A 25486-nucleotide genomic window follows, 5' to 3' on the forward strand; every position below is an offset into this window, starting at 1 on the left:
ATTATTCACCGTGCAAAGCATTATGTTTTATGAAATTTTATCGATTTTTTTTTTTTTGTAAATGTGAATTTTTTTAATTGAAATTCTATTTCTTGTTAAATTTATTGTATATGCCTAATTGCCAATTTTCTGAAAATTTATTGGTTTTTTCCTAGTTTATGACATTTCAGTGGTATCTTATCTGCTGAATAATTATGTTACTTCTTCTGAGTTTAATTTTTTTTCCTGTTAAATTTCGTGAAATTTGGGGTTGGTTTAACTGTTAATCTTATTGGAGATATCTTATTTTGTGAAATTTCATGGATTTGGATCTAATTTGAGAGATTTTAGCAAATTTTAATTCTAATTTTCTGCAAATTTTGTAGAATTTAAAGTATTAAGATGATAAATCTGATTGGATTTGCATAATATGTTAATTTAGAGTATCATCCTGATGTATGCAGAGGAGATAATTGAACCATCACTGAGTCTTCTAGCCGATGTTGATCCTTGTGCTTTCAGGTTTCTTGATGATTAAACAGAAAAATCTTAGAAGGTTTTGCATTAATACTACTACAGACCAGGGGAGGGGAGTTAAAAACATTCAGCTTGTACAAAAGATCGATTACTTTCGTGAAATGCTTTTTCATTGATCAACTCTTGTGTTTTATCTCTTAAAAGCTCTTATTTCTTCTTTAGATCTTCTTTCTTCTTTCTCTCTCTAAAACTCAGTTTTTAATTGTAATTTTATTATGATTTTCTGAGTAATTTTATACAAGTATGAATTCAAGGGAAAATCTCAACATATATATATATATATATATATATATATATATATATATATATATATATATATATATATGAACTTCAATTCCCATGTATTTTTTTTACTTCTTGTTTAATTTCCTTGCAATTTTTTTGCAGGTGGGGCTATTAAAAAAACACTTGCAGATGACTACATGTAAAACAGTGAGATGATATTAGCGGAATGGTAAAAAAAAACATGCAAAATGAATCGTCAATAGCAATATTGATCCTTCAAACGAAACCGCCACCAACGATTGCGGTTCTACACTTAACCAATAAAATAATAATAATAATAATACCCAATCCTACGTGGACACTATTTAGGGAATAAATTTTTAAAACAAAGCAAAGTGGGAATTAATTTTGATTTAAACAATTTCTAGAGAAATGTTCGAACTCTACAATCATAAACTAATTTAAACCCTATTAATATTCTAAAACCTTAAAAGATATTTTATATATATATATATATATAAAAGAGCCGTCCTATACCTTTGGTTGTGCGTGAAACGCACCAAACCAACATTAGATTTGATAATGATATGAGGATGATGATGATTTACATCATTACTTGGTGAGATGAATAGAAAAGCTGCGCAATTTTTTTAGGGTGAATATTGTAATTCCAGTGTACTTTGTCGAAGGTAATCACACGATTTATTATCTTGGAATTGTTTGATTAATTTGTTTACATTGATCTCACACTATTTTTAAAATGTTTGTGTTTTCGTATTGTTATGTGTGATATGATTTATTATTTGTACTCTTTGTATAGATGATTAATTATTATGGTATTATATGATTTTATTAGATTTGAGTATCGTGTTATTTATTTTTGTTGTATATATTGATTGTACAATTATTGCAAGAGTTTTAATGTTGTTGTTATAGGGAGCATTGTTTTATCAAGGTTTTAGGGTTGTTAATGCAGAGTATTGTTTTTGGGTTGAGATTTGATTATATTTGGGTTATTAGTACTTTTTTAGGAGTTAGATATATTGTGATCGAATTGTCATGTTATTTGGGAACTCGTGCCATTATTGAGATACTATTTATCATCAAGTTTATGTTTATTTTTGATCAAGTATGAGATCAAAAGGTTGAGAATTATTATTTTATTCTTAGTTTGAGGCTCGGCGTTATAGACCTTAGTCCTTGGCATGTTGGTAAGGAGATGGTAATCATGAGTTAAGAATGAGGTACAATCTTTATTATTTTATTTTTCTATGGTCCCCTACAGTGGGAATTGACCCGTATGTGGTCTGATTCAAGGTGTTTTCTAGTTATTGGGAATATTCAAGTTTTTATACTTGTTGGTTTTATTCGAATTACCCATGTCCAAGGCTAGGTATAGAACAAAGAGCATGGCACACTATTGGTTACGAGTTGAGTAAAGGATTATTATTATTTGAGGTTGAGTTGACAAATGTTATTTTCAGAGTACAATGTGTAATGTAGTTTCGAACTACATTGTTTAATTGAATTGATTATATTACTCTTTGTATTTTGATAAGTGGTGATTACTCAGCTTTTTGCTGACGTGTGTGTATTGTTTTGTTGTGCTACTTGTGTTTACGGCCATGTCTTTTTCTTATGGTGGCCCTGCGACGATCTATTTTGGAATTTATCCTTAATGGTGACCAGTCAAGTTTGTATAAGCAGGTTTGATCAAGTGATCGTAGCTAAAGGGAGCTCAAGTGATCGATTAGTATGCTATAACGAGTTCGTAAAGTTGTAAATAGCTCACCTAGATTTATTGGGATTTGTAAGCCTTAACACTTGACAGGTTGTTGAGTGTGGCAGTAATACCTTCGATTTAGGAGTATGCTTCCGCAATTTTATTTAAAGGTTGTTTATTTTTCCTTTAATTCTTATCTATTTTCAGTTAGTAAATCGGGGGTGTTACACCAAATGCATGCAGCCTTACCACTTGGTGATTTACTAGTTCAGAGGGAGGGTCATCTAGTGTTAGTATGTAGTTTGATGAAAATTTTAACAAGCTTTGTCAGAGTCCAATCAACATACCACATCATAGGATCGAACAATAGGTAAAGAAATGTATCCCTCTTTAATACAGAGTATTATTTTCATGTGAAGAGTAAATAGTTCCTCAATGCAACAATTAGGTATATTAATCCTTGCCTTTCAAGTAGCATTTTGTTAATGACAGTGAGAGATAAGGCATGACTATTTTTTATATTCTGGCCATGGTTATTGATTGAGTAAAAGTTGAACTAGGCTTCATAGCAATTCCATCTCATTTATTGTTCTTTTTTACTTCGTAAATCTCAACTTGCTTTGTCGTGGGTTGTAATTGTAAGGACTGTTATTACCTACTTTTACAATGATTAAGGTTCAATTAATTTGCTATTACATTTAGCTTGTGAATGCTCTATTTATAGTTTTTTGGTTGATACCTATCTAGCATGGATACTCATTCTCTAGGAGCTTGTCGTTTCTAGCACTAACATGATTAATTTCTTTCGTCTAAAAGACAGAGATTAACTTAAATTACTATTTCTATATTGGTTTCCTTTGTTTTAGAGGAATTTTAATTTACAAAAAGTTTGGCACCTATTTTTCCTTCTTGTAATTAGCAGGAAAGTGATGGTTTTATTTGATACTTTTATAGTTTAATTTTGCATCTTCCTTGGCTGTTTCTATAATTTCTCTTAGTGAGGTGAATGCTCTTGGAGTTGGGTTCTATTCTGCTTATAGCAATAGCTCTTGGTAGAACTTATTATCTATCGTCTTTGTTGGGTGCATTTGGGTGATATCCCCTATCCCACCCAACTTGATTAGTTTCATTCCGTTGTTCCTTAGCTTGCATGTATCATGAATCGTTAACCTGATTCTATTCACATAACATTTAGACACTTTTAATACTCAATGTCTTGCAATCTTCTCAAAATTAATAAGTTAAGAAATCCATTATCACTACTTGAGTAAGTCAAAACTTTTATCGGTAGAACATTTTATGATATCCCACAAACTCATATTTTGGAAATTATCTAAGATTGGTCTTTGTGATAACAATTTGGCAGGTTGGTTTTGGATGCAGGGTTCAATATTATTTCAAGCTTATTCTACAAGCACCTTCAAAAATGGTAAACGACTTATGAGAGGATGATTTCTACAAGCAATTCTCAGATTGTTCCGTTTTAGAAATCACAATAATGTTCTATTTTGTTTATTTCAAATCACCTCTTATCGCTCTGTTATTTTAGGATGACATACATTTCCTTTGTAGTTGAAAGTTGGTGACATATTTGTAATTTACAATTACATTATTTTCTATATTTTATAATTGATGATGTAGATCAATGTCGATTAAATTGGACCTTACATGGTTTAGATTAATAATTATTGTATTTATAACTGTATAAAAGTTGGGTTTATAATTTATGACGCTTCACATTAAAAAAAATGTAGCGTGGGTAATGGCAATAGGGGCATCTAGCACAATTGCCATTTTTATTTTTTTAAAATAAAATAAAATGCTATTCGTAACTGGCGTTAAGATTTGTCAGTTACTTATAATACCCTAAGGGGCCGTTTGGTTCGCAGAGAGGAATCAGAATGGAATGAAGAAAGGGAATGGAGAAGAAAGAAATGGATTCCCCTGATTTTTCCTAGTTGTTTGGTTGTGTCCAGGAAACGGAATGAACTGCTCACTGATTCCCTTTGTGACTGTTTGGTTCAAGCCAGGGAATCAAATTTTGAGTTTTTAAATTCTTTTAATTTTTGTTCAAAAATAACTTGTTATTATTTGATAAAACTTGTTTCTTCAGGAAACTTAAAGAACCTGTTTTTATTTTTTTTTTATTTTTTTTTAAAATATACCACCAAACCTGTATCGTCTTTTCCTGCAATATGAAAAAAAAACCAAAAAAACATAATATATCTCCAGATAACACCTTTTTAGCTCCATTGATTACAAATCCAAGTAATCACCTCTTGGTGAAAATAATACCAATGCAAAGTACTTGTTCCTAAATAAAAGTTCATACCAAAAGTGTTATAATAAGATTAACATTCAACCCAAGTCTTTGCTACTAATCCTTTCTAGATAAAGTTCATACCAAAAGTAGTAGCTTGTGAATAACACCTAATTGAAAACCATACATGAAACCACCACATAAGATTTAAGCATCACCATTTCCACTTCCTCGTAGAAGACTCTTAACATAAGCACTTTTTATAGCGTCGGGACACTTTGAAAATACCATGAGCTTGTTTGATTGTGCGGTTAGAATGTTAGTCACTTCAAAAACTTGGGCCGTGACACCTTCTAAATTGAAAGAGAGTAGTTCCTCTAGCACTTGCTCACTCTTTTCAACTAAATTTTGCTCTCTTTCATCCGCTCGTTGTTCACGATCATCAATGCGTGCCATTACATTTGCCATAGTGGAAAGATGAACATTCATGTCTTTCATGAATGCTTGTAAGCTAGCCAACTCATTACTTCCAGCACCACCTTTTTCTTTCTTTTGTTTTGGAAGTTTTTTCAGTCTTCATCTTTTTTGAAGGAGGAGAAGTAACGGTCTGAGTGACATTACCACTACCAGCAACTCCCTCATCATCACTTGAATCGAGTAAAACCTATGGGGGGGGGCAACAGTTTGCAAATTGTTGATTGCTTCAACAAAATCTTCAGCTGGTTTTCCAGTTGCATAATCCTTGCCATAAACATTCATGAGTTCATGGAAGTGGGGAAATGAAACTCCATACAAGTTTTTGCAGCTTGGATTTTTCTAAAAAGCACAAAAATTCCCCAAATGCTCAAGTATACAACATCATGAGGTATCTCAAACATAATTTAAATGACATTCCACATAGGTTTTTTTTTAGCTAGCACTACAAACAAAATCCTGAAATTAGATTTTTTTTTTAAAAACTAATGCACTTGTATAAATAGTTCCTGCTAACTATAGTTCCTATGCTTGCTTGTATAAATAGTCCTTCAAATCTATAAAAAATAGCAAAAATGCTAAGCATCCATAGCCATAGGAATATAAACAAAAATAGCAAGTATTCAAAATAAAAGTTCATGACCTTAAAAAAGTTATCATACCTTGCAAAACTCATCATAAACAGCCCGGTCCACAGAAACCATTTTTTTGGAATCATCCCAAACGAATCCACTACTATTTAACATAGTAGAAATAGCCCTAAACTTTGCTCCAAGTGTCTTTAGTCGAGAATCGATGTGTGGCATAGCCTTCAACCCACAACCAGGAAGAGCCTTACCTATGATCTCCTCTAAGCGAACCATGTAGTTGCTTCTGAACCCATTTTCACACTTCCAATGAGGATCAACAACTAGCTCTGACAATGCTTCTACAAGAACTTTATCTTCTCGAGCGGTCCAAAATCGTTTGTTTTTTCCCCTTCCACCTCCACTTGCACTACTTTCATCCATCCTACTAAAACATTTGAACCATATTAACATGTCAAAATAACATTGCATGTATATAAAAGTGAAATTAACAAAAAAAAATTCAATACAAGTACATAAAGGAAATTATTATAAGTCCAACACAAAATCCATGACTTGATACAACAATAAAAAAAAAACACGAAATTGAAACAAAGATACAAGTCTCAAGTTCAAATAACAAATACAATGTTGTTTAACAAACAAGAATAATATCACAAAGTAACTCTGTGGTGTCTAGCCCTCCAATCATTGAACATATTTTGGGCCATTGTATTTCGAAAATTAGTCCATGGATCGGTTACAGCAATGGAGGTTATGTATTCCACATCATCTTCATCACTAGCATCACCATCATCATCATCATCACTATCACTTTCCTCAAACAAGTCATCATCATCAAATTCTTCAAGCATGTATCTTTTTACCAAGTTATGTAATAAGGCACAAGCAAGCACAATTCGACCATGTGTTTGTAAACTAAACCAAGAAGGACTTCTAAGAATTCCCCATCTTCCCTTGAGTAACCCAAAGCATCTCTCAATCATATTTCTAGCTTTTGCATGCCTTAAGTTGAAATATTCTTCGGCAGTTTGAGGTTGACGGGGGCCATTATTCCATTCTCTAAGATGATTAAGATGCCCTCTATAAGGTGGAAGGAATCCCTCTACATTAGTATATCCTCTGTCACATAGATAATAACAACCATGACACATTTAAAAAAAAAAAATTACTCTCTTACTAAGGGCCTGTTCTCTTACGTTGAAGTTCAGTTCAGTTCAGTTCAGCTCAGCTTAGTTTAGTTCAGTTCAGCTCCTAATTTCCTTCTCTTATAAAATATTCAGTTCAGTTTAGTTCAGTTCAGTTCAGTTCAGCTCAATTCAGTTCAGTTCAGTTCAGTTTAGCTCAATTCAGTTCAGTTCAGTTCAGTTCAGCTGAGTTCAGTTAATGAGAACAGACCCTAAGTCAATTTCAAATAACGTCTACTACATCAATCAAATTACCTTTTGGAACTTTCAACCCATTAGGCCTAGAAATAACATCTCGAAGAATCCGACCATCATGTGCCGATCCCTCCCAACCAGATAAGACATATATAAATTCCATTTCAGGTGAGCATACTCCTAGTACATTCTTAGCAAGGGTACCTTTTCTAGTGCAATATTTGGATCGATCTTCACTAGGAACATTAACTAGAATCATTTTACCATCAAGGGCACCTAATGAGTTCTACAAAATAAACAATATCACTTTAAATTATGTAATAGTCTCTCTATTTTATCTCAAATTAAAGTGTTGGTTTTTTAATTTACCTTGAAATATTTCCACCTTTCATCATCGCAATCCTCTTATATTGGAGTTGGTTTCTTAAGAAGAATATCATGTAACTTTAAGATTGCTAAAAAACAACCATGAAATTGTCTACTATTAGTTTCACCACTTCTATAAAAATGTGCATCAATCATGCTATTTTTCTTATGGTGAGCTAATGTGTATAAGAAGCCCGCAACCATCTCTTCCAAACATGTGTTTCTTGTTTCATTTAATCCACCAATATCTCTAACCATTTCTAAAAGTACACCAAATGTGTATCGATTTATACGAAGATAGTTCCTACACAAAGTGTCACTTTCTCTAATCATTCTATTCAAGTTGTGCAATATCATTTTCCTTCTAGTTTTTTTTATCTAGCTTAAGATAATGGGAATTGTATATAGTTTTTCTCATTGAGTAACACATCAAATGTAGCAACACAACACAATTAATCATAGTAATTATGAACCGAATAAAGTCCCAATTTCTCTTCCTTTTCAAAGAAGTACCGATTCGAGTCATTTTCTGTAGAAAATAACATCAACAACAACATATCACTAACTAGTTTACATATCATTTATACTCAAGATATATAAAAATTTCAAGCTAAACAAATATATACATATACATGAACATTAGTATATATAAACATCAAATTAGCATTCATTCAAGGAGGAAAAAAAAATCAACAAATATACACTGTTTTGTATTTCCCAACAAAAAACAATTAAAAAAAATTAAAACCAGTAAACCCTTCTGTAGACACCTAAAAATGTCTCCCCAAAACCAAACCCGATGATGAACAACCTTTCACCGCCACTATTGGTCAGGTTCAGTATTTAATCCCGAGTGTGCTTAAAAAATTGTATTTAATTAAATTCGTATTTTTGAATAGTCTATGGATTAGTCTTGATGTGTGGTCAAAGCATAGTTTTAATTTTAGCCCAAACCTTTTTTTTATTTTACTGTTTTATTATTTATTTTGGCCCAAACTTTTTATTTATTTACTTTAGCCAAAATAATAATAAAAATCAGAAAATGGCCCAAAATTATCAATCGGCACTTAAAATGTTGAACGAAATTAGGGTTAAAAATGAATTTAGACGAAAAAGCGGACTGAAAATTCCCGCGTCACGGCAACAGTCCATCGTGTCACGGGAAACTTTCCCGTCTGACGGTGGGATTTCCTGTGACACGGGAAACCTGCTGTGACACGGGAATTTCCATGTCCTTTCCGCGTAAACCCTTAACGTGTTTTCTCCCCCGTTCATTAAATATTTCCCGCATCACACAAAATATGCACCGTGTCACAGGAATGTTTCCCGTCTGACGGTGGGATTTCCCGTGTCACAGTACACTTTGCCTTGTCGCGGGATACTTTTTTTTAGGGTTTTTATCATTTTAGGGTTCCGTGTGTTCTATCAGCACATTTTTTCTATAAATACCCCCTCATTTCTAATGTACGGGGCATCAATTAATTCTCTAGTTTTTTCTCTCTTCTATGCTCTAGCCTAAACACTAGCCTACCCTTATTCTTTCAAAATTCCTTCTTCAAGCACTCCCAGGAGTCCATACTTTACTCGTGGTTCTGTCCTTAAGCCAAGGCGTGAAAGGTAGAACTGTTTGAGGGTTTGGCCCCAAATAGATTTAATTTAATTTAATTTAATTATTGTTTTATTATTATTTCCTTGAAGTTACTAACTCGTTTATTATTTTGTAGTTGCAAACAAATAGAATCAAAGTAAGAATTATGTTCCTTTTATTTCTATTATTTTTCTAACGATTTTGTAATGTTAGAATTATTGTTAAATTGCTTCCAATATTGATGTTATTCTATTATTTTTTTATGATCACCATTTTGCATGTTTAAAGGGAATATGTAATTGAAATCACGCCTAATAAGATAATTTGGACAACCGGTTTAGGTTCCTTTTTAATCTTGTTGCTTAATTCAAGTGATTACAAATTTTATAGAATTATGTGTTGCATTAATATTCAACCAATTTAGCTAAATAATAGTTTGGAGCAAATTGAATCTTTGTTTGTATGCCTTTGAGATCGCAGGAATCACTTTTCACTATGAGAATTGAGTAGAGGCCAATACGGGCTAATGTGACTCCATGACTCACTTCGTACCATCATCCCCGATCCTCTTTTCGTGGTTCCGAACCATATGGAGTTAGTAATCTCATGGATTATGAATGGGGTGTAACCTTCACGGGTCAATCGTTGTTGCCTATCGTTGTCCCTTTATCGTGGTTGCCTTTTATGATCCGTGAACGGTTTACAAGTTCCTTAAAAACTTGTTGGCGGCTCCCTACTTTCCTTGTCCCTAATCGTATATGTCAATTCCCACTACCTATGAGTGCCAAGCATATTCATCACATGCTTTGACGTAGGCGCACTTCAAACGACGCCTACAATTTGGCGACTCCACTGGGGAGGATTCTTAGTTATTTATCGATTTGAGTGATCGGTATTTAATTAAGATGAGTGGATGAGACTTGAAAGATTCTTGAAAAATATTCCTGTGATTAATTTGGCATTTTTGCATATGCATAGACGTTTTAACGTCGCATTTAGGTCTGTCCCGTAGGAAAAATTGAATAACTTGATTGCGTACGAAGGAAAATAGGGCACCAATCAGATTTTCTGACTGCCGTGCCATGGAAAAATTTGCCGTGTCACGGTACAGTGCACCGTCTGACGGTGTGCCATACCGTGGCACGGGAATCTCTGCCGTGTCACAACAGCCCTAAAATCAATCCGGTGGCTTATTTTCTCTTCTCACAGTCAACTTCCTTCGATTTTCTAAAAAAACGTGTGTGTTCTACATGCGTCTTAGCCCCGGGGGATTTAAGCTCTATCAACCCAAAAACGCTCATGGAAATAAGGGTTCATCTGAGTTATTAAATCCACCCAAACTATAGAGTCGAGTTCGATTTCATCACGAACTCGCGGAGCCGCTCGTTGGCATACACTCTCAAGGGAGGTTGCCTTGCTAATGCGTCCAAACTCTTAACCATGGTACCCTTTTGACACCTAAAGCTTGACCAATAGTTGAACATAGATCTTGACTCTAGGTTGCGAACTTTTTTTTACATCATCGTGACTAAATGCTACATGGTTGTTTAGTGCTAACCTTTATGTGTTTACTCTTTTTGTTTAACCCATGACCGAGGGTTTTTATTTCCACATAGTAATTAGTACGGACCTAAAATCGACTAAAATCTGGAAAAATCACGAAAAAGACCTGGAACTGCGCACCGTGTCACGAAAAGTCCTGCCGCGCCAGGGTGAATAGTGCCGTGACACGGCTCTTTCTACCGTCAGACGGTAGACTGCACTGTGTCACGATAGTCAGCACCGTGACACGGTGCCCAGGAAAAGTGTCCTGTTAGTCTTTTTTCAGTTTTTGTGCGTATGTATGTGTCCAGTTTGGTGTACGGTCATAACACACGTTCATAACCTCACTTAATCACTCACATGTCGTGTTCACACACTTTTTTTCATTAGTCGTGCACCACTTTTTGACCGTATTTTTGGGTAGTCTTTTTTTTGTGTCGTTTTTTTTTTTCGGAGTAAGTCGGATAGTATCCTCCCATATTTTTTTTAAAAATAAATAAATAAATAGAATTTCAAAATTATAGATTTTTAAAAGGAAAAATTGCTCCCATTAATCTAAACTTTGCCTCGTCCGCCGAAAATAATCCTAACTTTCGTTTATTATCTATTGCACCGAACTGGGGGGGGTATTAATTTTCGTTGCTCCCAAATACCTGCAACCGGTAAATCAAGTAAACATTTCTGAATTATTTTTTTTGCACACGTGTCAACATGTAATTGGTTGAAAAATAGAAAAAAAAAATTAAAAACATAATTAAAAAAAAACCTAACAGCCAGTCCCCTTAGACAGCCCAATTCCACCACCGCCACCACCTGTGCCCCCACCTCCGACAACCCTACCCAGGTCGCCGGTACCCCTGCCCACCAAAACCGGCGAAACCTTCCTTCCCTCTCCCCGAAAACCACCCCAGCTCCGCCCTACAGCTCCAACAACATCAGATTCGCGCCGAGCAACCCCCGCAACCACCATCGCCACTGCAGTCCGAATTCCTACACCCCCAGCCACCGAAAACCTCCTCTAACACCACCCCAACCACCGAAAACCTCCTTCTAACACCACCCCAGCCACCGAAAACCTCCTTCGACACACCCCAGCCATCGAACTACTCCCCTCATTTCCCCACTCAAAACCCACATCCACCACCATATTTTTAGGGTCGAATTGCGAGATCGGGAAGGGAAGGGGTGGCTGGGCGGTTTTCGGTAGCGGGGGAGGGGTTTTCGGGGAAGGGGTTGTTTTTCCGGCGGGGAGGGGGTGGGGGTGTGGTGTTTTCCGGGATAAGGTGGGGGCTGGGTATTTTTCTTTTTTTTTTAAAAATTTTTGTTTTCATTTTAATTTTTTTTTTGAACCTATCACGTGTTGACACGTGTCTAGGTAACCTGCTACATCAGGTTAGATGACCTGTTGGGTGCAACGAAAATTAATACCCCCCAAAGTTGGGTGCAATAGATAATAAACGAAACTTGGGATTATTTTCGGCGGACGAGGCAAAGTTCAGATTATTGGGAGCAATTTTTCCTTTTTAAAAATTCATTTTTTTTTTATCCGGATGGGTTAAGGATAAGTTTGGTCATTAAAGGTGTGTTTGTTTCGGTGTCACAACACTTGGTCAAGAAGCAGGGGTAGATTGTTACGGTTCGAGTCAATACCTCAACAACCTCTTATACCAAAGAGGCGTACAAGGAAACCACCACAATCATCTCCACAAGATCCATCTCTAGCCTACTTTCAACCAATGGCTACTAAGGAAGATATCGAGAACATCAACAGGACAATTGAAATGTTGTCTAACATGATGCAAACACTCACCACTAGAGTCAACACGGTAGAGCAAGACAATCAAAACAATGTCACTGCCGCTGCAATGGACAAGATTAAGGAACAGATGAGTAAGATTTCTGAAGAATTCACTTATGTGGAACAACATGTCGCCTCTTCGTCCATAAGGGACAAGCTTCCTGAGGATTTTTCCACTGCTGACATTCCGAAGTTCAAGCCTACTGATAATCCGCTTTTCCATTTGAAGGCTTTTTCTGCAACCATGGCTCTTAAGGGAGTATATGTGACACTCTTCCCTACAGTGTTCCCTCTTTTCTTGGAGCATGCATGTCAACAGTGGTTCTACTCTTTGGAATCCAAACATGTCGCGACCTGGGAGGATGTTGCTGAAAGCTTTATGAATCATTACAAGTGTAACATTCAGGCCAAGACTTCTGAACGTGAACTCTCCATTCTCAAACAGAAAGAGAATGAAGGCTTCACCACTTACTTAAGCAGGTGGAGGGAAACAACCGTGCTCTTGGTGGATCCCCCCAAGGAAAAAGAGATGGTTCGCTTGTTCATTGCAAATCTGACTCATAAGTACAAGCAACACTTAATTTTTCTGCCTCTGAGTACCTTTGATGTTGTATACGATATTGGGATCAATATCAAGGATGAACTGATGAAGACTGCTGGTAGCAACAATAATAACAACACTTGGAAAAACAAGAAGAACGACACTCCTTCTTCTTCGTCTTCCAAGCCTAATAACGCTACCAACAATATCAATATCAATGATGTGCTGGCCCTTAATGCTCCTCCTCAAAGATTCCAAAGGCAAAGGAGGGTTTACACGCCTTTGGGAATGACTTATGATGCTGCTTTTGACTGTTTGCATGGTCAAGGACTGATTATGCCAATTGGACCATTTCCAGAACCTCGACCAGAGAATAGAACCGCTAGCTATGACCCCAATGCTTATTGCAAGTTTCATCAAGGCAAGGGTCATAATACTGAGAAGTGTTGGAGGTTGAAGGATGCGATCCAAGACCTAATTGATGCTAATCAACTTCCTGTCCCTCCAGGGGGCAAGAAGCCTAACATTCAAACAGGTCCTCTCTCTGATGCTTTGGATATCATGGGAGATGAAGTCTCCTTTAATCCATCAATACTTATTCAACCTGTGAATGAACCTCTCCCGGAAGTTGTATTTGTCTCGAGTTATGAAGAAGTGAATGGAATTTGGGATAGTGAAGATGAAGATGTCTATCTCAAGGATATAACCTGTTCATCTCTTGGCACAAGTGAAGATATTTGGGGAGACCTTGAGGTCAAGGTTCTCACCAGAAGTGGACGGTTGCAACAACCTATTCCACCGCAATCACATCCAATAGTTAATCCCATCGATCCTGTACGTGAACAACGATGTGGTCAAACAATTACAAAAGATTAAGGTGGAAATGAATGTATGGAAGCTTTTGGCCACCTCTCACGAGCATCGAAAGGCTGTGATGAATGCTCTGGTGAAAATAGGAGTTGATGATGATATGACTCCTCAAGGATTGGTTAACTTTCTCACTACTGAGTTGCCAAGTACCAACAATTTGATTTCCTTTTCTGACAAGGATCTACCCCCGGAAGGGGACCAACATAACAAGGCCTTACACCTCATTGTGGTGTGTAGGAAGATGAATGTTCCTATGAGCCTGGTTCATAATGGCTCTGCAATCAACGTATGCCCACTCTGCACTGCAAGGAAGTTGGGCATAAAGAATGAAGAACTGACTCCCTCTACTCAAGGGATTCGCGCTTATGATAATACTTGCCGTCAATCCGTGGGTACTATCATACTAAACATAACTACTGGGGCCATTGAACATCACACCAAGTTTTAGGTGGTGGACATTAAGGCCTCTTTCAATCTGTTGTTAAGACGTCCTTGGCTTCATGAGCTAAGGGCGATCCCATCATCGTTGCACTTGAAAGTGAAAGCCATAGTTGGAGGGGTTCCAATTACCATTGATGCCTCTCCCATGCACATTCAAGTTATCGACACTCCTATCGTCCATGTCGAACATGACGAAGAAGATGAAGATCTTTGGGGGTTTCCACTCGATGATGTTCTCATGATCGAAGAAGAGGAGAAGTGCCATCTCGACTTCGATCCCTATTCAAACACCAGTATTAATGCCATTTTGAAGAAGCAAGGGCGTTTCCCCGGAATGACCCTCGGACTCAAAAAGAAAATGGCTGAACTTTGGGGCCATCTTGGTGCACTCAAGAAAGATACCTTTGGCTTGGGATTCAAGCTAACAAAAAAAGAGGTGAAACAAGCCCTCTTGAAAATGAAGGCTCGCAATAACGCTCGAATCATGAAGACGGAAATGGCCATAGATCCATATCCATTAACCCTCAATGGCCAGTACATCAAAGAAGGGGAAGACTTCCCATGCTATGAATTTCCTGAGCCTTTCGTCCACGATGGGAAGCGTGAACCAGGATTTGAGATGTTCCTCGATTGTGACTTTGTCGATGAAGGCGAAAAGCTCTTCACAACTGAGAAACTGGCTAGCCCAAGCTCTAATGATCTAGGCATTAACCTTCTTTTTGGAATGGAGAAGAATGAATCTAAGCCTGTCTGCAATGATAATTCCGAGCTCATTCAAGCTGTTGTAGCAATCAAGGATTTTGACCCCTCTGAGTTAATCGTCCAGGCTGATGATATTTCAAAGGGATGACGCAAGACATTGAGGATCACTACACCAAGCGGAGAGAAGTTGGAAATAACCGCTGGCGAAGTTCCTATGTTTGATGAGTTTGAGTCGTCTGGGTCCGAGTCCGAGTCTGAGTCTAAGTCTGTAGACGAGTCCTTAGGGTCTAAGGCCGACCCTCTTTCTGCTATAGAGTCCAATCCTGTTGAGTCTTCTCTTTCTAGCCCAAATAATTCCGGTGAGGTCGCAGCTGACCTTGCCCCTCTTGATGTATTCACCGATGAATTCAATGAAATGAGTACCTTTGCTTACGATGCGTGTCATTCCCCTAGCCCTGATCAATATTGCTTTGCTAATGATAAAAATGACAAAGAAATAATAAAAGCAATGGAAGAACACGAAAATAAAACGACAGTTATCGAAGATACAGAAACAGTTAATATTTCCAATGATACGACTATTAAAGAAGTAAAATTTAGATTAACATTAAGTCAAGATGAACTCAAAGAGCTAATTAACTTGCTTATTGAATTTGTTGATGTATTTGCTTGGTTTTACCAAGATATGCCAGGAATTGACAGGGATATAGCTCAGCATACGATACCACTCATTCCAGGTATGAAGCCTGTCAAACAAAAGTTGCGCCGTATAAACCGGATGTGGCTCTCAAAATCAAAGAAGAAATCAGAAAGCAGTTGGCCGCAGGTTTCATCAAGGTATCCAAGTATCCAGAATGGATAGCAAATGTGGTTCCAGTTCCAAAGAAGGATGGAAGGGTCAGAATGTGTGTTGATTACAGGGACCTCAATAAGGCAAGCCCGAAAGATGGGTTCCCTCTACCTCACATTGACATTCTGGTCGATAACACAACAAACCATGCACTCCTATTGTTCATGGACGGCTACGCCGGATATAATCAAGTATTAATGGCTGAAGAAGATATGGAGAAACCACATTCATCACACAATGGGGTACATATTGCTATACGGTAATGCCATTCGGGTTGAAAAACGCGGGTGCCACCTACCAAAAAGCAGCCACAGTATTGTTACATGATATGATGCACAAAGAGGTGGAGGTCTATGTCGATGATATGATCGTTAAGTCTAAAGATCACCCAGGCCACATCATTGCACTTCGAAAGTTCTTTGAAAGACTCCGCAAGTACAACATGAGATTAAATCCAGCAAAGTGTGCATTCGGAGTCACGTCAGGAAAATTACTGGGATAAGTGATCAATTCTCGAGGGATTGAAATAGATCCAGAAAAGTGTGCATTCGGAGTATCATTCGTACCAACCATCCTAGTAAGCCTCCACCAAGGCACCACCCAACGAATGGAAAATTCTCTCTTTGCAAAGAAATTCTTCCAGTCTTTATACGACATGTCTACAGAGTAATTCTTCTTCATGCGGACTAGATCGTTAGGGCCATATTTTTCAATATCGTCGGGGGCTTCAAATAGTTCTAAACGCTCCATCAACCAAATCTAAAAAAAAATATATCAATCAGTCGAAAAAAAAATTGCAGATTCCACCTTGACACGGCAGAGTTCACCGTGTCACGGCAGAAGGCCACAGTGCCTGTTTTGTGTCACGGGGGCTACTCGGAGCGTGTTTTTACCTGCAGCAGTACTAGAGAGCCCTTACTGATGGCTTTCCGGTCAACTTTTTCTTCGTCAAGGCCACGAAATGTTTCTCCAAAGCACGTAGGCATAGGAGACCTCCCAGATTCTACATGTTCAAGCACGGATGCTAGAAAAGCATGTCCTACCCTACCGTTAGCAAATAAAAGCTTGCTAAAAATGCAAAAAATATATGCCCTTCTACGGTATACATGATAAGACTCAAAGACAGGGCGATTGAAATATAAATTTGCAAGTTTTTTTTCTAAGTCTACCTCATTACCACACACAATTCTATTTAAATCTGGATCTATTAGATCCAGATGGCGTTCAAAGTCTTGGTAATAAACTCACGTAAGGTAGGCATGGCATTAAGATTCCTGGCAGGAAATCCAAAGATGGCACCGAATTCCTCCGGCAGGGGACAGATTTCATCATAATCAAATTTAAAACAATGTGTTTCTTGACTCCAATAGTCTAATGCTGCCCTAAAAAAATCATGTTCAATCGCTACATGTCTCAGGGCTAGTAAACCCCTGACATGAAACAATCCCAACTCTCTTTTGTCAGCATTGGTCAAAGAATAAGACCAGTCGCGCAATGTATTATCAAAATTCTAAGACATTATTGTTGAAATATGAAATTCTAATTATTTTGTGTTTTGTAATTATGCATATCACGAATATACTGGTCCTATTTTATAGCAAAAACGCTCGGAACTACTCAGAATCTATCTTTTTATACGCGTAAACCTCACTGTTGAAGAATACGCGCCCCTTGAGACGGGAATTCCCATCGTGTCACGGGAATTTTTGCTGCGACACGACAGATTTTGCCGTGACACGGTGTACAGTGCCGTGTCGCGGCGCACACGCGTTTTTTTTTTTTTTTTTTTTTTTATCTTTTCCTGTATCTATCCGGATTTTTTTTATTGTTTTATCTTCACTGTTTATTTTTTTTTCTGTTTTTTCAAGAGTTTCATTCCTAATAAAATTCTCAACTTTTTTCTATTAATATTAATATTTTTTTTTATTTTTATCATTTTATTTTTTTTATTTTTTATTTTTTATTATTTTATTCATCATTATTATTTATTATTTTATTTCTATTATTATTTTATTTTTCTTTGGGGAAGTTATAAACCTCGTCCCATTTCGAAACATATTTAATTTGGAGTAGTTGTAAAACTTATTCAGATTTTTCTTTTCTTTTTTTTTCTTTTTCTTTTGGGGAAGGTCGGTACCCTCAAGTCCTTCACTTACTCCACTTACGTTTTTTTGTCGCGTCATTAATAACTACACGATCACACACAATGAGTCTCAAGCACACACTAACATACACTAATAAATACATAAACTGTGAATAATGTATAAAGCAAGTCATAATAAATAAGCAGCGTCAAGTGTCATCACAATATGTACAAATACAGACCCTCGGTCAAAAATCTGCAGAACTAGAAGAGTTAGGATCAGTGTCATCTCGAGCCTGTGAATATGGGAACGGTGAGCCAAAGAGTCCCGCCATCATCCGAGTACGAGGAGTAGTATCCCTACTAGTCCCTGTAACTCCAGTAGCAGTCAAACTCAAAGCAGGACCCGTCCAACTGGAAAAATGGTGTAGACTGACTCAAAGAAACAAGAATCGTCGGTGGAGGCATCGTCCCATACACTGGAACTGAAAACAAGCCCGACACTGGTGGAGGAACCCTAGACGATGGAGCTAAAAATAAGCTAGGATCCACGGGAGTCATAACTGGCCTAAACTCAGGCTGTGAAGGCTGTGAAAACGACTGTCGCTGCCACTAACCCTGACCCTGAAGGCGCTGGGAAGACTGAGGCTGCTGCCACTGAGCCTCCTAAAATGGCTGATAAATCTGAGGCTCCCATTGAGACTGAGAATGCCGATGAGCCTCGGGAGATCGTCTACCACGACTAGGCTCTCCCTCGTCCGAGCCTCTATGCCTCGAGCGCGAGAAGGACCTCTGTTGCTCCTGAAGGATACAAAATCAAAAGACATCAACAATGCAAAATAAAACAAATGGTAGAAATGGAAGAAAGTGAACATACCTCAAGAACATCGCCAGAACTGCTCCGACAACTCGCACCAGGCCGAAGCTTGATGATGTAGTACTTCAGAGCGTCAATCAGATTCATGAATCCCATCATCTCCGGGCGGGTAGGCTGAGAACAAAAACAAAGAAAAATCAGTAACAAGCGGTGTTAAAAGGGATAAATAATGCATCAAATGCTTACCGGCTCAAAAACCTCAGGCAGAGACTCCTGCGCCTGTCTGAACCCTCTAGCGCGTCAACAATATGGTCCTCGGTAATACCAATCAGCCCTGGGTAGCGGATGGATTGAGGCGGAATCTCAATCCTCCCCACACGGCGAACAGTCGTCTGAAAATACGATCGAATAATCAAGTTATTCGACTATTTATCAGAGACTAGCGACAAAACTCCTCAAAAGAAATCATACCTCAGGAAAACGGGGTGGAGGAGCCAAAGAGGGAAGCAAGTCCTGCGCATAATCACCCTCCATACGCACAAGCTCCTGCCAAAGAAAAGTGTAACGCACTCCCCTGTTTATCAGCTCCCTAAGCAAGCGCGAGTCCAGCATCGACTCCGGTGGAGACAAGGGCACCACAAAGCGATCACCACTGTGCTGACGAACGACACGCTCCCCCAGATACCAGACAAAGCGTCCGGTACCAACAAAAACAGTGCGGTACGCTGAAAGCTGCAAGGCCTTGGGGAGATTAGTCATCCCAGCCCAAGCACGATACTGGACATCAATAGCAACTTGAAAACCATAAAAAGTTGCAATGAAGCACCAAAAATAACGTCAAGATAGAATATAACAGGCTACAAAAGTAATTCTTATGCCAACAGAAGAGGTGCCTCGGCGTAGCAACCTGCGCAGCGCAGAGACAAACTCCACCCGTGACTCTCCTCGGTCACGCCAGCTGGCCCCGACAGAGAAGTCATGAACTGCTCCACGACGCCGTAGAGGGGCTAATCCTGGAAAGTACTCGTAGAACCATAACTGCAATGAAAAGTAATCTTTGAGCACATGAGTCGAACAAATTAAAATAAAATAAGAAGAGGAAAGGATCATCACCTCTACGACTCTCCATAGACCGAGGATAGTGACACGGGACTCGTCGTTCAGCTGCCTACAACCATGACGTAACGACAAGAGAAGGTCGGCATATCCGAGGCTGGCTAGTGATATACGTGTTTTATACAATGGTTTTCCCCGGTTTTACTTAGTAATTTTATATGGTTTTGAGCTCTACGGAGCCATTTCTTGCTAACAATCTCTTCTTTAGTGTATTCGATTGTTTTAGTAAGCTTTTCAGGAATATGAAGCGTTTCTAGGCAATTGGACGTGTTTTTAGTAGATTCGGAAGAGTTGATAGCCAAGAACTGCAATTTATGTGGAGTGCCCGACCGGGCATGGCTTGCCCGGGCAGACCGGGCAATGAAGAGTTCACAGGAAGAAGCCCAATTCTGAACGGTGCAACGCGCGCCCGATCGGGCAGGCTTCGCCCGGTCAGACCGGGCGATGAAGAAGTCAAGTTATGAAGATGCAATTCTGGAAACGTGTTACGCGCGCCCGACCGGGCGAGGTTCGCCCGGTCTGACCGGGCAAAGAAGGAAAACTGTCGTATTTTACGCAGCCTTCCTCCGCCCGATCGGGCGAGATCTGCCCGGTCTGACCGGGCGATGTTCAAGATTGCGCGATTTCAGCTATTTCCGAATTTCTATCTTTTGGGGGTATAAATACCCTTTTGTAATTAACTTTTAAAGAGAGTTTTTCATTAGTTTTTCTCCTTAAGCCCTAGAAAACTCTCAAGAACCCTAGTTTTATTTCCTTTAAGCAATTTCAATCTTTTAATCCCAGATTAATCAATTGTTCATCAACAATTTGAGTTCTTTCAATTGGAGTAATTGGTATTTATCTTACTTCACTCTTTTCTGATATTCACTGTTCTCTAAATATGTTTTCTTTACTGTTTCTTGTTTTTGAACTTGATTTTGATTTTATTATGATGTGTGAGTAGTTTCCTTAATCCGGGATCTTGCTAAGCTCGATTATGATTGATGTATAAAGTAGATCTTTAAATTCCCCAATAATAATCCCAATTGACATGCTTAATTGATTGTGTTTATGCCAATACTAGATTAGGAATAATTAGTATTGTTATCATCCCTTTGTTCTTATTGCAACGGAAGTTGGGTATTAACGGGATTAGGTTATTCCAATTAAGGGTTTGAAGATCATCACGGAAGTAGATGATTGAATAATTAGGAATCTAGGCATGGTGTTTAATGTCCCTTATTCGCTTGATTCCACGGAAGTAGGCTTGATAGTTAATTTGGGAAGCCATTGATAACTTGGAAGAGACCTTTGGTATTATTATTAGGGATTGCTTTTCTTCTTGTCAATTGATTTATATATTGGGGGTAGATTTATTAGTTTATCAATCATAATCGTGGTAATGCTTGATCTTGGATGCTTTAGTTTATTGATTAATATTTCCTCTAGTTAATTGTGTTATTTAATATATTAGTTGATTATTATCATCCATTATTGATTGGTGACGTGCTTAGTGATTAATTGAGTCTGATTAATTGAATGAACCATAGTCTCTTGGGATTCGATCCTTACTTGCCCTACTACACAGTTAGAAGGAATAGTTAGGTTATTTTTGTTAGGTACGCGATAAGCCTATCAAATTTTGGCGCCGTTGCCGGGGACTAACGGTTTCATATTGATTTTCCGTGATTCGTTTTTACTAAGCGTTGTTTGTTGCTTCGGCTATTGCCTCCTGTGTTTTTGATGTTCTTTGCCTAGTTCTTTGTTGTATGCAAACACGTCGCTCAGGGTCAGACGACTTAGTGCCTCTCGATTCAGAAATTGAAGCGACTGCAAGAAGACGAAGAAGTAGAAGAAGAGCAGGTAACAGAAATATGGAAGACCAAGCAACAAAGTCTCTTTTGGAGTACGGTATCCCTGACACAACAACCGGACTCCTTTCTAGCATTGTTAGACCACCTATCACCGCTCAGAATTTTGAATTGAAACCGCAGTTTATTCAATTCATATCCAATGATTCATTTGCTGGCACACCTCTTGATTGCCCAGTGAATCATATAGATGGTTTCTTGGAAAAGTGTGACACTATGAAGCTGAATGGTGTTACAGATGATGCTCTTAGACTTCGCCTTTTTCCATTCTCATTACGGGATAGGGCGAAGGAATGGTTAAGAGATGAGGGTTCTGGTTCCTTTGATACATGGGATAAACTAGTAAAAGCTTTTCTGGTCAAGTTCTTGGGACAAGAAAAGACTGCAAGATTAAGGAACGAGCTATCCACTTTCAGGCAATCAGATGAAGAATCCTTATATGACGCATGGAGGAGATTCAAGAGATTACAGAGACAGTGCCCTCATCATGGCATACCTGAATGGATGTTAATCCAAACCTTTTATAACGGTCTAACCCATGAATTCCGGATCTATATCGACGCCGCATCTGGAGGCTCCCTTTTAACTAAAAATCCAACCGAAGCAAAGGAGCTGGTTGAGAAGATGTCAGCCAATGACAACTATCACCCAGGCGGCCGAAATAGTGTCAAGAAAGGAGGTAAATTAGATGTTGATGCTCTAACTCTTTTAACTAGTTCTGTGCAGGCACTTTCAAGCAAGTTCGATAGATTACAAACTGGATCTTCTAATAATGTGCTAGAAACTTGTCAAATGTGTAATACTCAAGGTCACATCGCACCTAATTGCCCACGAAATTCGAATGAGGTATCAATTGAGGAAGCCAATGCCTTCTACAATTCCAACCCTAAAAGACCATACGATCCCCATTCTAATACTTATAATGAAGGTTGGAAGAATCACCCAAATTTCTCATACAAAAACACCCAGGCTCAGCAAAATCCACCTCCGCCCCCACCTCGAAACAACAATTATAATCCACCTGGTTTTCAACCAAGACCACCCCTAGTACAACAACCCATGCAACCTATGCAACCACTCCCTCAAAAATCCAATCTCGAACTAATGATGGAGAACTTCATCAACACCACAAATAATTCCATCCAACAGTTACAAGCCCAGAATAAGCTCATGGAAAATCAAATAAGCCAACTTGCTCATCAAGTCGGCCAATCTTCAAAAACACCAGGTACGTTTCCTGGCCAAACAGAGCAACCACAAAAGGGGCACATGAATGCTGTAATTTTAAGGAGTGGAAAACAGTTGGAAGACCTTCCCGTAAGGGAACCATCAACGATAGATATTGAGGGAATGAGTGAAAAACAGGGGATTTTGCAAAATTCTTCTTCGCCCGGTCAGACCGGGCAATGTCCGCCCGATCGGGCGCGAGAAGCAGTCGACGAAAAACAGGGGACTGTGCGAATTTCTTCTTCGCCCGCTCAGACCGGGCAAGGTCCGCCCGATCGGGCGCAAGAAGAAATTCCAGACAAACAGAAGAACATAAGCAGCTCTTCTTCGCCCGGTCAGACCGGGCAATCACTGCCCGACCGGGCGGGAGATCCAGACAGCCTAATTCCAAGGAATGATGTTCAAGAAAAGCCACGGGAACCGATCCCACCTCTCGCCCCATACATGCCAAGAGTCCCTTTCCCACAGAGGTTAGCCCAGGCTAAGTTAGAGAAAAAGTACGGTAAATTTCTAGACATCCTTAAGAAACTTCACATTAATATACCGTTCTTGGATGCAATTTCTGAAATGCCTTCTTATGCAAAGTTTTTGAAAGACATGCTATCTAACAAGAAGAAGCTTGCAGAGAATGCTACTGTTTCTCTAACTGCAGAATGTAGTGCCATTCTGCAAAACACTCTTCCTAAGAAACTAGGTGATCCAGGCAGCTATTCAATCCCAGTGAAGCTCGGAGATATAGAGATCAATAGAGCGCTATGCGATCTTGGTGCAAGTGTAAGCCTTATGCCGCTCTCCATCTGCGAAAAGCTTCAAATGGGTGAGCTAAAGCCTACAAGGATATCTCTGCAACTTGCAGACAGGTCAGTTAAATTTCCCCTCGGTATACTTGAAGATGTTCCATTGCGAGTTGGTAAATTCTTTATTCCATGTGATTTTGTTGTTATGGAAATGGAAGAAGATGCCCATGTCCCTATTATTCTTGGTAGACCATTCTTAGCTACTGCAGGTGCAATTATTGACATGAAGAATGGGAAAATAACATTTGAAGTAGGGGATGAGAAAATGGAGTATTCATTACTGAATGCTATGGGAAATCCGTCTATGGGTGAGACTATTTGTCAAGTGGATGTCCTCGATGATCTACAACAAGAACAACTTCCCCTGATCAAAAAGGAAGATGCTCTTGAAACGGTGTTGATAGGGAGTATCCATGATGAAGATTGGGAAGTAAGGGAGTACACGAGGCTACTAGAAGACGCAAAAGCTAATCCAATCATCGCTCCAGTCAAGGAAGTCCTTAGTACATCGAGTGTTGGGGAGAGTTCGACGCCTCCCGAGGTAGAGTTGAAACCCCTTCCATCTAATCTTAAATATGCATATCTTGGTCCTAAAAATACATACCCTGTTATTGTTAATGCTGAGCTTAATAACATTGAATTAGAGAAACTTCTCGCTGTTTTAAGAAAATATAGAAATGTTATTGGGTATACCATTGATGATATCAAGGGTATTAATCCCTCTTTTTGTATGCATAAGATCATTCTTGAGGACGATCATGCCTCCTCTAGAGAACCTCAAAGAAGGCTAAATCCAACTATGATGGAGGTAGTCAAGAAAGAGGTTCTCAAATTGCTTGCTGCAGGAATAATCTACCCTATCTCAGATAGTAAGTGGGTTAGTCCTGTACAAGTAGTACCAAAGAAAGGAGGTATGACAGTTGTCAAGAATGACAAAGGCGAGCCTGTTGCCACAAGAACTGTTACAGGGTGGCGGATGTGCATTGATTACAGAAAATTAAATAAAGCCACCCGTAAAGATCATTTCCCCTTGCCTTTCATTGATCAAATGCTCGAACGATTGGCTAACCATTCCTTTTTCTGTTACTTGGATGGATATTCCGGTTTTTTTCAAATCCCCATCCGCCCTTGTGATCAGGAAAAGACTACATTCACATGTCCATATGGCACCTTCGCATATCGCAGAATGCCATTCGGACTGTGTAATGCCCCAGCCACGTTCCAACGGTGTATGATGGCTATTTTCTCAGGTCTCATAGAAAATTCTATGGAAGTTTTTATGGATGATTTTTCTGTTTATGGTTCATCTTTCGATATTTGCCTTGATAATCTAACAAAGGTGCTCCATAGATGCCAGGATGTCAATCTGATATTGAACTGGGAGAAGTGCCATTTTATGGTACAACAGGGAATCGTTTTAGGCCATGTAGTTTCAAACAAAGGGATTGAAGTGGACAAAGCCAAAGTAGAGGTAATAGAGAAACTTCCCCCTCCAAATTCTGTGAAAGGAGTACGAAGTTTTCTTGGCCATGCAGGTTTTTATCGCAGGTTTATCAAGGACTTTTCAAAAAATTGCTCGACCCTTAACCGAACTGTTAGCTAAGGACGCCCAATTTTATTTTAATGATGCTTGTCTTGAAGCTTTTAACAGGTTGAAGGAAGCCTTAACCTCTGCTCCTGTTATGCAACCCCCGGATTGGGCCCTACCCTTTGAAATCATGTGCGATGCTA

General features: G+C 38.6%; 1 protein-coding gene across 4 annotated transcripts in view; it reads right to left on the reverse strand.

Annotated features, from left to right (window-relative positions):
• Window positions 1-5071: 5071 nt before the first annotated feature.
• LOC110733352 overlaps window positions 5072-25486 on the reverse strand; it is a 33866-nt gene continuing 13451 nt past the window's right edge. Inside the window, exons 1-3 of one of the 4 annotated variants that reach the window (XM_021913408.1) lie at window positions 7228-7262; window positions 5861-6212; window positions 5072-5388 (exon numbers count right to left, since the gene is read on the reverse strand). In XM_021913408.1, the coding sequence (XP_021769100.1) occupies window positions 5248-5388; window positions 5861-6208 (489 nt within the window). In that variant the 5' untranslated portion in view covers window positions 6209-6212; window positions 7228-7262 and the 3' untranslated portion in view covers window positions 5072-5247. Of the gene's footprint in view, window positions 5389-5860; window positions 6979-7227; window positions 7263-25486 lie in introns of those variants that run through there. The other 3 variants (XM_021913400.1, XM_021913393.1, XM_021913388.1) reach the window with 3 other exon arrangements.

This window comes from Chenopodium quinoa, unplaced genomic scaffold, assembly GCF_001683475.1.
Source record: "Chenopodium quinoa cultivar QQ74 unplaced genomic scaffold, ASM168347v1, whole genome shotgun sequence".
Classification (NCBI taxonomy): Eukaryota; Viridiplantae; Streptophyta; class Magnoliopsida; order Caryophyllales; family Amaranthaceae; genus Chenopodium; species Chenopodium quinoa.